Below are 11,838 nucleotides of genomic sequence, written 5' to 3'. Positions count from 1 at the left end.
CTGGGCTGTTAGATCTTATCTCCTGGTTCACCCTTCAGTGATATGTGCTGTGGAGCACTGAGGTTCTTTAGGCTTGGCTGGAGCCAGAGTCCTCAGCAACATTGGTAGGTAGTTTCCTGGATCAGTATCCTCAGTAGATGGGCGCCCAGAGCTGACATCAGTGCATTCTCTGGAGACCTGACCAGCGGACAGATAGTTCTCAGGCAAGAGAACAGGGTCCTTGCTGAAGCAAGGTGATGTGAAAGTCTTGTCTAGACTTTCAGGATCCTAGGCCAGCCCTGGGACTCAAGTTTTTTGTTTGTTTGTTTTTGTTTTTCTCCAAAGACATTTATTGCTGAATGATGGTGGACCCAGCACTCAGGAGACAGAGGTAGGCAGATGTCTGTGAGTTCAAGGCAAGCCTGATCAGAAGAACAAGTTTCAGGACAACCAGGACCACACACACACACACACACACACACACACACACACACACTCACACATCCTGTCTCAAAAAGCAAAAAAAAAAAAAAAAAAAAAAAGAAGAGTGTGGGTGATGGATGCATGCTTTGTCGAGAGGCAGAGGACAGTTCAATGGAGTTGATCCTTCATCAAGTAGGACCTGGGTTTGAACAAAAAGTTGTCAGACTTGGCAGCATACACCTTTGTTTCACGCAACACACGTTTACAGGTGTGACATCTTACCAGCCCGTGGGATTCAGTTTTAAGAAGAAAAAAAGAATGACACCTCTGGGCACAAGGCAGGCATATAGAGAAAGGCATGTCCTGAGGCTAACTACTCAACTGCTCTGCCAACATTAGGTACCATGTCCAATAGTTCCAGTGTGTGCCACATGCACACAGTCTGGGACCCTCCCAGGGCACTCCTGATCATTTTGTTTAAATGTATGTGGCATTTGCATTGTGCCTACCCTGTGTAGTGGTGAAGGTCTGTAGCTGTATATTTCATTTTTTAGATACATATTTATTTAAGGAAGGATATTTATCACATGACCTGTACGTGGAGGTCAGAGGACATTGCAGAAACCAATTCTTTTTGACCATGTGGGTCTCAAAGACTGAACTCGGGTTGTAAGCTTGGTGTCAAGCGCCTTTACTAGCTCTGAGCTAGTCTTTACTAGTTTCAGTGCCCTAGTGTATACAGGAGGGTATGTATACCTCCTGTATATGGGGGAGGATGGAGGCTATCTAAGCCAAACTCCTAAACAACTGTCCCAAGACTCCAATGATGTCACAGCCATTTATTGTGCTCCAGTGAAATAGAAAAAGTGTTCAAGTTACAAACGCTGCTGTCACATCCACAAACGCCAGTCACTGCAAAACCAAACTGCGTGTGTCCACTGCATTTCCAGGCATGCATTCTGCTCCCGTTGCAGGAATGGGACAAGGGTCAGGCCAAGCCTGGGTTCTGGGGGCTTCGCTTGAAGGGTTTCTGGTTCTGGGAGGTACTCACTTATGAGGGAATAAAGGGGGGCAGCTTACATAGCTTTACTCAGTGCTTCCTTTGGGTGCTGTTGGGGACACCCGATTCTATGTTGGGCCCTGGGAAAGCTCCAGGGATGAGGGGCCCCCTTCTTCCCATTGCCCCCCTCGGCCTGATCTCCCCAAACTGTAACCCTATAGGCAGGTGCCAGGGGGCTGGGGGACGCCATGCAGGAGATGGGGTTGGCTGGGCCAGCTGGGTCCAGCCAAGAGCAGCAGCCAGCCCCTTGGGGGCCCCTAGGCAGAGTTATAGTAGTTGTGTGGGTGGTGATTGTGGGTGGGCTCACCCAGCTCTGGGTATTCCGGGTTCAGGCAGTACTTGGGATCATACACCTGGCGAGGCAGCCCGTACACTGTCATGCCCCTCTGTGAGGCCCCCTTGTTGCTGCCCATCTGCAAGCTGACGTTGAGTGTATCACAGTGTTCCATGCCCAGACCTGGCTCAAAGATCTGCCGCTTGGTGCCTGGTGCAGTCATGCCAGCCTAAAGGATGGAACAGTGGTCAAGTCACAGGGATAGCAGCCCCACTTCCCCACCGCATCTCACTGGGGCACCCCGCTGACTACACAAACCTGGCTGGCGCCCTTATTGGTGCCCATCTGCAGGCTGATGGTCGCCTGGTCCAGGGGCTGATCTGTACCCAGTTTGGGATCATAGAGGTGACGCCGGGTACCATAGGCTGTCATGCCCTGCTGACTGGCAAACTTGTTGGTGCCCATCTAGGAAAGAGATTAACTGATCAATAAGGATTACAGGGTGTTCCTGTGAGATAGGAGAGCAGGAAGTCAGAAACAGAGTGGGGATACCAGGCTTTTAGGTTCAACGTGTGGCCCACATCCTGTCAACTGGAATCCTGGCTGGAGGGAACTACAGCTGTGTGGTGGCCCACAGCTGTAATTCCAAGAGGATGAGAAGTTTAAGGTCAGGCCCTAAGAGACTGTCGGCTCAGTGGGTAAAGAGTCTTGCCTCTAAACCTGATGGCTTGAGTTTAACCCACAAGACCCACACAATGAAAGGAGAAAACCTGAGAAGGCAGAGACAGGTGGATCTCGGTAAGTTTGAAGCCAGCCTGGTCTACGTGGTGAGTTCCAGGCCAGCCTGGGCCACACAGTGAGAACTTGTTTCAAACAATAAATGAAAGAGAAGGGGAGGTAGATCACGCTGGGGCTGCCAGCACACGTCCGTAGTCTTAGCTACTTGATGGGGAACCCGAGGAAGGAGGATAGCAAGGTAAAGGCCTGCCTTGCCTCCAGCAAACAGCCATCAGCCCGAACAACTTAGCAAGACCCTGTGTCAGGATAAAAACTGTACTCGGGAGGTAGAGGCAAGAGGATCAGAAGAGAAGCTCAAAGTTAGCTTTGAATAGCTAACCTGGGTTATAGGAGACCCTGCCTCAAGTGCTTGCCTAGAACCCGACCGACAGGGCAGTGCTATGCCTATGCAGGTGATCCTGAGTTATATAAGAAAATTGAGCAAGCCATGGAAAGCAAGCCAGTAAGTAAGGTTTCTCCATGGTCTCTGCTTCAGTTCCTGCCCCTAGGTTCCTGCGGGAACTCCTTCCCTGACTTCTTTCCAGTATGGACCATGATGTGCAAAATGCAAGCCAAATAAACCCCTTCCTCCTACTAACTGCTTTGGTTAGTGTTTTATTACATTACAATGCAGACTAGAGGGCTGGAGAGATGGTTCAGAGGTTAAGAGCACTGACTGCTCTTGCAGAGGTCCTGAGTTCGATTCCCAGCAACCACATGGTGGCTCACAACCATCTGTAATGGTATCTGATGCCCACTCTGGTATGTCTGAAGACAGTGACAGTGCACTCACATAAATAAAATAAGTAAGCAAATCTTTAAAAAAATAGAATGCAAACTAGAAAACCCAGTGAAAGACTGTTTCAAAAAACAAGATGGCCAGATGTGGAGGCAGAGGCAGGTGGATCTCTGTGAGTTTGAGGCCAGCCTGGCCTACATAGCAAGTTCCAAGACAGCCAGGGCCACAAAGAGAAACCCTGTCTCAAAACAAAACAAAGCAAAGCGGGTGGCTCCTGAGGAGTGACAGTGACAGTGGCTGTGACCTCTGACCTTGATGTGCACATATCCACAGACACACACAGGAAAAGTGGAAGGGGCTAGAGACGTAACTGAAGCAGTGCCTAGACTTGATCTCCAATGAAGAGGAGGAGGAGGATGAAGAAAGTAGTGTGCTCTGCAAACCCCATCTTTCTCTCTGTGTAAAGGATGGAGGCATACTCAGTAGCTAAGAATACTGGTTGCTCTTCCAAAGGATCCAGGTTCCACTCCCAGCATGCACAGCAATCCTTAACGCCATCCCCAGGGGACACAGCATCCTCTTGTTGTCTCTGTGGGTACCACACACACTGTGGTGCACATACATGCAGGCAGGCAGGCAAAGGTAAAAACAATTTTTTTTTAAATATAGATATTTCAAAAGGATCTAGAGGCTGGAGAGATGGCTTAGTGTTTAAGAGCACCAGCTGCTCCTACAGGGAACCTGAGTTTGTTTTTTAGCACCCACATGGCTGCTAATGGTTTATAACTTCAGTTCCAGGTGATCCGATGCTCTCTCCTGGCCTCTGTGTGTACTAGGTACACATGTGGTTCATAGGTATACATGCAGGCAAAACACTCACACACGTAAAGATAAATTAAAGTATCTTAAGGATCTGAAAACTCAGGAACTACTTAGGACTATGGGCAGAGGGAGCAAGTTAGTAACAAAAAGCAGAACGTCAGTGCTAATATTCTGACCCCCAACGCCTCCAGGGTCTGGGCTACCTTCCCCGCAGCCCAGAGCAGCCATGTGAAGAAGGGGCCATACCTGTAGTCCAATGATGTTCCTGCCTTCTCTCAGCTTCTCAGGCTCAAATCTCCGCTCTTGTTTCTCTGCATATTTGACCCCCACGTTGACTTTGTTTCCTTTTGTCTTGGCCTGCGTGGAGGAACAGAAGACATGAACCACAGATGAGCCTCCAGCAGGCCTCGCTTCCTCTCAGTAACTCACCCTTTGTGAAGCTCAGGGGCCTGAGTGTCCCTATGGCTATCAGACCTCAGCCCAGCCCCAGCCCCTGCCCCTGCCCTATGCCCACTCTGCCCCCACACTCACCATGCTGGCCAGAGCCAGGAGAGTGGACTGAACTTGTGTATGGTTGGTGTTTTCAAACAGGTCGTTGGCCTCGAAGATGTCGTGGGGTTTCACCCCATACTTGGTAATGGCTTTGATGAAATTACCTATGTTCTCCAGCTGTAGGGGAAGAGACTGTGTCAGAGATGGGAGGGCAGAGGGCTGAGGAGCTGCGGGATAGAGGATTGACTGAAACACCTGTAACTCCGGGCCAGGTCTCTGTGGGCACTTGTCCACACAAGTACACACACACACACACACACACACACACACACACACACACACACACACACTAATAAATACATAAAAAGGAATCTTTAAGAAAACTAAGTTAATAAGTAGGCTTAGTAGCACAGGTTCCATCCCCTCAGGAGGCTGGGGCAGGATTGCAAATTCAAGGGCTGCTTGAACAACTTAATGAAACATTGTCTCAGAATTGGTAAGAAATACAAACAAACAAAATAAAAACACTTTCTAAGTGTCAGGATCAGAGTTAGATTCTTCAGAAACCAAGTAAAAGCCAGATACAGGGCATAAACTAAAATCCTAGGACTCCTACAGGAGAGACAGAATCCTTAGTTTGGGAAACTGCCAGCATAGTCCCAGTGGAAAACAAGGAGTTGGAGACCTAGTCTCAAATACCTAGGAGAGGACCAAGACCTCTGACTATGGGGGTTGGCTTTGACAAAATCAACAGTGGAAATCAGTGGTTGAGTGTGGTTCTAAGGTAGAGCCCCTGCCTAGAATCACCGGGAGAGGGGCTAAGGCACGGCTAGGCAATGGAACTCCAGTCTAGCACACTCACGGCTCTGGGTTCAATTCTCATTACTAAAACAGAAAACAAACTAGTACGTTGTGTCTGAACTTACCTGGTGCCAGTTCTGGGTTGACTCATTGACCTTCTTCACAGAACCTGGCTGGAGCTTGTTGATAAATCTAACAAAGAGAAGCAGGGAATGGGGCAGGTGAGTTCCAGTTGCTTCAGGATCCAGGCTGGGTGGAAGAATTGACTTCTGGGAGGGGATACTTCTATACCCAGCACATGTTTATGATGAGCACAGCTATGGGCAGCTAAAACCAGTTGCCAGCCAGGAAGTCCTTTTGTGAGCCACATGTGTGTGAAAGTCTTTGGACAACTTTCAGGAGTCTGTTCTTTCCTTCCAACATGTGGATCTTGGAACACTCAGGTCAGCAGTGTTAGTGGCAAGTGCCTGTATCCACTGAGCCAATCATCTGCCCGTTGGGTGTTCTTTATTGTATTCTGTTGCTACTGATGTGAGTGTGATTATCTGGTTGGCTGGCTGATAACCTTTTCTTATCATGGTGATAATACTGCTGGGTATAGAGCCAGCACGATTTCTCCCACTGGTATTAACGCTCCCTCTGTAGGCGACACATGGAGTCTGGTTCACTGTCCACATGCCTAGAGTAAAAGCCGGTATATACCAGGAGCTCTGTAAATGCTTATTATGTGAATGACTAAGGAAATGGTTGGTCCATTCGCTGTATAATGCTGGGGATGGAACTTAGGCGTATGTCCGATACTGTAGGACCGTAGCCCTGGCTCTGTACTCGGGCTGAGCCAGCTCTCTCTAATCCAGGACACCAGCATGTCCCAGATTCTTGTTTCTGTTAGCTAGGAATGAAACAAGATAATAGCCCCACCTCTGAGCATCTGGACGCCGGGAAGCTGATTTGGACTGCATCTCTGAGAAGCTTTCCAAGGGTGAGCTGTAACCCATGGTGTCAGACTCAGAGAAGCAGACAGGCCCCGGCTGGGCTCAGGACCTTGCCCAGCATTAGGGGGAAGTGGGATGTCTAGGCGTGGTCATACTAGCCTGAAATCTCAGGGTTCTGAAGGTAGAGGCAGCAGATGAGTAGTTCAAGGCCAGCCTCTGCGGTGAAGAGCCCTGGCTGCTCTTCCAGGGGAAGACAGCATACTGCCCAAACGCCCACATGGATAAATAAAGTTGGTTTGGTTGTTTTCGTTTTCGTTTTGTTTTTCGTAAAAAGAGGGCAAGCAAGATGGTTCAGCAGGTAAGGCCACTTGCTGCCAAACCTGATGACTTGAGCTCAAATCCTGGGTAAGAGGAGGGAACCAACTCCCACAATTTGCCCTCTGACCTCTATATGCGCACGTACAATGAGCATACCCCATTTCGAACTCACAAATGCATGTACAAAAATAGAATGTGTACCTGGTGCTAGGAGTTGCTTTCACTATTGCTGTGTGCTTGTGTGTGCGTGTTTGCATGCGTGCAGAGGCCGGAGTCCAATCTCCCCTGTGACCCCTCAGGTGCTACCTCGATGAGGGGAGACGCGTGAGATGGGGTGCCCATGCGGAAGTCCGAGGTTAGCTGTGTGGATTCCATCCTCTCTCACCACCTTCCCATGGGTGGGCAGTGGAGCTCAGACTGCAGGTCTGCACAGCAGCGCCTGTGCCCAGCGAGGCCTCTCTCTAGCTCCCACTTTGTTTCTGAGACAAGGCCTGGAGCTTACCAGATAGGCCAGATTGGACGGACAATGAACTTCTGGGCTCTGCTTGCTCGCCACCAAGCCTGACCGCCTGTGTCCGATCCCCAAGACCCACACGGTACAAGGGGAGACCTGATGGTGGGAGTTGTCCTCCAGCCTCCACGATCATGCTATGGCACACGTACAACGTGAGCTCTGAGCACACAAGTAAAAATAGAATAATAAACGTGTATGTGCGCGCCTGTCCGAGGGTGTAGAGGACACAAAACGACATTGGACGTCCTCCTCTGTCACTCTCTGCCCATTCTCCCTGAACCTGAGGCTCACACTCCCTCAGCTGGGCTGGAAGCCATCAGGCCCCAATGTTCGTCCTGTTGCCGGCATTTGCAGGGATGTTTGACTTGCTACATGGGTGTTGGACCCCAACTCTGTTCTTCTGATCATGGAACAAGCGCTAGCAATCGCTAAGCCACCTCTCCAACCCGCCTTCTGTCTCAGCATTCAAATCCTCACAGCAAGCGCCCTCCTGACTGAGCCATCTCCCCAGGCCTTGTGTTCGGGTTGCGTTGTTTAGTTTTGCAAGAAAGGCTTTCCTGTGGCCTAAGGTCCCAAACCCAATGTGAAGCCAAGGGTGACATGGAATTTCTGATTCTCCTACCTCCACCTCTAATATGCCCAGGGCTACAGGCTGCACCGCCATACCTGGCTTTATACAGTGCAGGAGACAAGCCCAGGGCCTCCTGCGTGCTAGGTGAGCACTCCACCTTCCCCACCCGTCTTCCCCGGTTAAGAAGACAGTCTGGTTACGCCGCCGAGGCTAACCTAGAATTCTGAACCCTCACTCAGCTTTGCCAGTACTAAGGTCGCAGGCGTATGCCAAGCCACGGTGAGGATTTTCATCTCCCCCAGTGATGAGGCAAGTGGGAAGCCACGGTCTACATACATTCCCGTGACACCATCCAAATGTCATGAAGACTGGTAATAAACAGCCACGGTTGCCCACCGCGGTTTTATTATGATGCTGGAATCCACAGTCAGGCCTGCTAGCTGAATAATGCCCTCCTAACACCTCAGGGCTTCGCTGCTACCTGACTGTGTTTGACGTCATTTCTGCCCATGAAACCAGCACTGGTTGAATCTTTTTGACCTTTCAAGGAACAGGGTGGGACCGGATATCAGTGTCTAACTCTAGCTCCAGGCTCGGGATCACCTGGGAGTGTTGAAAGGCTGTTTGAAGAGGGGCTGCTGGGCTGGGGGGACAGGGCCTGCACCCTAAGATCCTCACTCACTCGCAAAGAATGATCCCGTCTTTCAGGCCATCCATGAAGTTGCTCCCGATTCGGCGGCCTGTCACCCCCTCGATCCACTCTCTCAGCTCCTGCTCACGCTGATGGTCATATTTCTGGGCCAGCTGAGAAGGAGACAGACATGCAGAGCAGGTGATGAGGACACAGTCAACAGAGAGTGGCTTTGGCCTTCCAGGGGCCCAGCCCAGTCCGGATAGGCAGATCTCCTACCCCATCCCAACTAAGGCAATCCTGTCTTAGTGTCCACAGTAGGGGAGGAGTGTTGGGGGAAGGCTGAGGGCCAGGGTTGAGGTGGCACCTGCCCAGGGGGCCATTCCGGGCATTCTGAGGTTTGGCACCAATGAATAGACAAGAGGGGGCTGGAAAGCCAGATCCTTGAAGCTGGGGGTGGGGTGGGGTGGGGGCGGCGCTTGGCTCCTCGGTTTCCCCTCCAAGCCAAACTTGGGGCTTAGCTTCCCCTGACCCAGCCCTCCCCACTCTCCTGTTGGAAGGGGAAATGCCTTAAACTGGGGGTGGGGAAGAACCCTAAGAAGAAGCTCCTGGGTGCTGGCTTCCTGGGAGCGCTTGCTCAGTCATACAGCTGTCTCGGTGTAGTACCAGGTCATCCTGCACACTAGTCAGAAACCAGAGCATCCTGTGCCCCTCCTAACCCTGTCTGTAGGTCTGTCTTCAGCCCCACTTGGTCTCTCTTGTTCTCCAACTTTCTACATTATCTTTTACTCGGTCTCAGGGTCCCATCTCTGAAGACCTGCCCAGACAGCTGTGGGGCTCATGGTTTGTTTTGTTTTTTAAGCTTCTGCTCCGATCCCATCTTCCCGGGTAGGGGTGGGATTCGGCAGACTCCCGTCTCAACCTCCTCTTAGCTCTTATCTCCCTCCTGGCTTGCTCTCCTGTCTCCTGTCTCCTAGGCTCTTTCTGCAATCCTCCTGCATGCTAGCCTCCCAGCCCCTGGTGGTGGTGAGGTAGAGGGATGCTTCACTTCTTCTGCACGGAGAGAGGAGGGATGCGGCCCCTTACCTGGCCCCAGCCCTGTCGCCCCCCCTCCTCACCAGCCCGGCTTTATAAAGCAAACCGGCCCTTATATAGCGCGGGCCCGGGCTGCCCAAGGCCGCCTTATAAGGCGCGGCGGCTCCTCTGCGACTCTGGGGCCAGCGCTGGGGGGAGGGGGCGGCGCTGTCATCAGTCTCCGGCAGAGCACCCGCCCCCCACAGTCCCTGAACTCCAGCCCCTAGGATACCCTAACCGGATCCAGGTCTCAATCCCTGCTCCTCGCTCCCCAGAGCTTCTGCTGTAGGACCCTGGAAAGAAAGTGCCTCAGTGTTCCCTTCTGTCAAATGGGACTGCCTCTCCCCCTCCGCGTAGTCCCTGAGAAGCTTGCCCATCCTTTGCGGAGATGGTTTGGCTTTGCACTTGCCTTACCCGGCACCCTAACTCCTTGTTTCTCCTTTCTAAGCCTCAGTTTACCCATCCATGACAGGAAGATGCTGTCTCTCAACCTTCTAGCTCTGCAGACCGGCAGCATTTGATTTTTTTTTTTTTTTAAGGTAAAGACCCTTTCCCCTACATCCCTCCAGGAACAAAAAGGTTGACCAAGAGCTATGAGCAGGTGGGAAGTCTTTGCAGCACCTGATTACTTCTATTTATGAAGTACCTCACCTCACCCCTCAAGTAACTGAGTGCTCTGGGATGTTGCAAGAACAGAAAATAGCCCCTACCCGTTATCTTTCTTCTCTTCTCAAGTCTTAGGACATATGACACAGGTGGGAGGGGGATTCAGGAAACAGGGCTCTGTCACGGCAGGGTGTTTGTCAGTCCTTCCAGCCTTACCTTGTTCTTTACTTCGGCAGACAGGCCGTAGGCAGGACCTCGGTTAAAATGTGCAGAAGACATGCTGGCCTGGGGGCTCTGGCAAAGCGGAGGTGCGGATGACGATGACGAGCGGGCGCACTAGGGAGCTGAGCCTCCGTCTGCACCCTCTTCCCTCCTCACACGTTTTTGAAGCTCCAGAAGCCAGCCCCGGGCTCTTCCAAGTCTGTCCCATTGGCCACAGGGGCTTGCCAAGGGGCGTGGCACCCCACACATACTCTGGCCACCCCCACCTCCTGATGTCAGAGCCTTGGTATTGGGAGCTGACTGTGTCATTGTTTCCACCTAAGGGGGCTGAACGCCTTATTCTGGGACAGGGGTGCTCAAACAGCCCACCTCTCATTCACCCCTCTCTTGAGTCTCCTCATCTCAGAGGTCCTTGATCTTCTTCAGTCCCAAGGCAGGACTGCTGCACGCCCACCCCAGCCCCCTAGGGTAGCAAGATGATCTGATGGACCTCCACACACCAATCCTTCGCCTCTATCGGTCTCTATTGCCGTCTCTAGAATGCGCTTGCCTTGCAAAGGTGTAGTAAAGGTCGGGGGAGGGGAAGGGAAGGTCAGGGATGTCCAGTACAAAGACTGACACAAAGGAGACCCTCAGCAGGGCTTCATTCTTCGAAGAATATAGTACCCAGTTCTGTCCCCTCTGGCCCCTCACAAGAACTTGGAGCAGCAAAGAGCCTAGATCTAAGCTCACAGATGACCCATGCCCGCAATCCCAGCATTTGGGAACTTTGAAGGAAAGGATTCATGAGAGTGGGGCCAGCCTGGACTACATAGTGAATTCTAGCACAGCCTGGGTTTGAGAAGAATCAGCTTCTCTCTCTCTCTCTCTCTCTCTCTCTCTCTCTCTCTCTCTCTCTCCACACACACACACATACACACACACTCACACACATACACTTCACACACACACTCACACACACACACACACTCATACACACACTCACACACACACACATGTAATGAAAAGAATGTAAAGGGTGAGGCTGGGACATAGGTCATTTAGTAGAGCATTTGCCTTTCACCCATAAAACCCTGGGCTCAAACCCTAGGACCACATAGACCAAGCCTGGTAATTCCTGTGTTCAATCCCAGGACCCAGGAGGTACAAGCAGTTCAGAAGCATAAAGTCATCCTTGGCTACATACTAGTTCAAGACTAGTCTGGGCTATTTGAAATGAAAACAAAACAAAGAAATATCCTGAATCAATTCCCAATATCCATTCACTGGCCACCCGAGCCACCAGGGCCCAGGTTAACAGGCCTTGGGCCATGAACACACCCGTCTCTGTCCAAATCAGGCTGGTCTGGCTGGACACTGTAAGTATTCCTATCTAGACAGCTCTCATCCAGACCCGGGAGGTGATGCTCCACCCACATCCTGTCAAGGACAGGGTAGTGACATGTGGATAACATCAATCTCATGATACTTTAAGTACCTGCAATTTGCTGGCCACATTTGGCAAGGCATGGAGGGCCACACCATTAATCCCAACACTCAGGAGGCAGAGGCAGGTGGAGTACAGGGAGATCCCAACCAGCCAAGGCAGCATGGTTAGACC

At 51.4% G+C, this 11,838-nt stretch overlaps 1 protein-coding gene across 1 annotated transcript; it reads right to left on the bottom strand.

Annotated features, from left to right (window-relative positions):
* Positions 1-1,242: 1,242 nt before the first annotated feature.
* On the bottom strand, positions 1,243-10,365 carry CNN1 (calponin 1). Its single transcript, XM_080930190.1, has 7 exons — positions 10,233-10,365; positions 8,388-8,509; positions 5,493-5,559; positions 4,606-4,743; positions 4,321-4,431; positions 2,055-2,201; positions 1,243-1,965 (listed from the first exon to the last, which is right to left on the bottom strand). Exons 1-7 carry the CDS (start codon positions 10,293-10,295, stop codon positions 1,720-1,722), a joined length of 894 nt encoding a protein of 297 aa, XP_080786316.1. The 5' UTR covers positions 10,296-10,365; the 3' UTR covers positions 1,243-1,719.
* Positions 10,366-11,838: the final 1,473 nt, after the last annotated feature.

The sequence above is a fragment of the Micromys minutus genome (assembly GCF_963924665.1).
Source record: "Micromys minutus genome assembly, chromosome: 16".
NCBI classification, from domain to species: domain Eukaryota; kingdom Metazoa; phylum Chordata; class Mammalia; order Rodentia; family Muridae; genus Micromys; species Micromys minutus.
This window is presented reverse-complemented; position numbering and strand designations above follow the sequence as displayed.

Bases quoted from the DNA above. Each gene is read 5' to 3' on its own strand.
- CNN1 (XM_080930190.1), bottom strand. From the start codon at position 10,295: ATGTCTTCTGCACATTTTAACCGAGGTCCTGCCTACGGCCTGTCTGCC. The intron at 5,560-8,387 runs GTGAGTGAGGAT...TCTCTTTGTTAG, and splicing joins GACGGGATCATTCTTTGCGA to ATTTATCAACAAGCTCCAGC. The intron at 4,744-5,492 runs GTAAGTTCAGAC...CTTCCCCTACAG, and splicing joins CAACCCAGAACTGGCACCAG to CTGGAGAACATAGGTAATTT.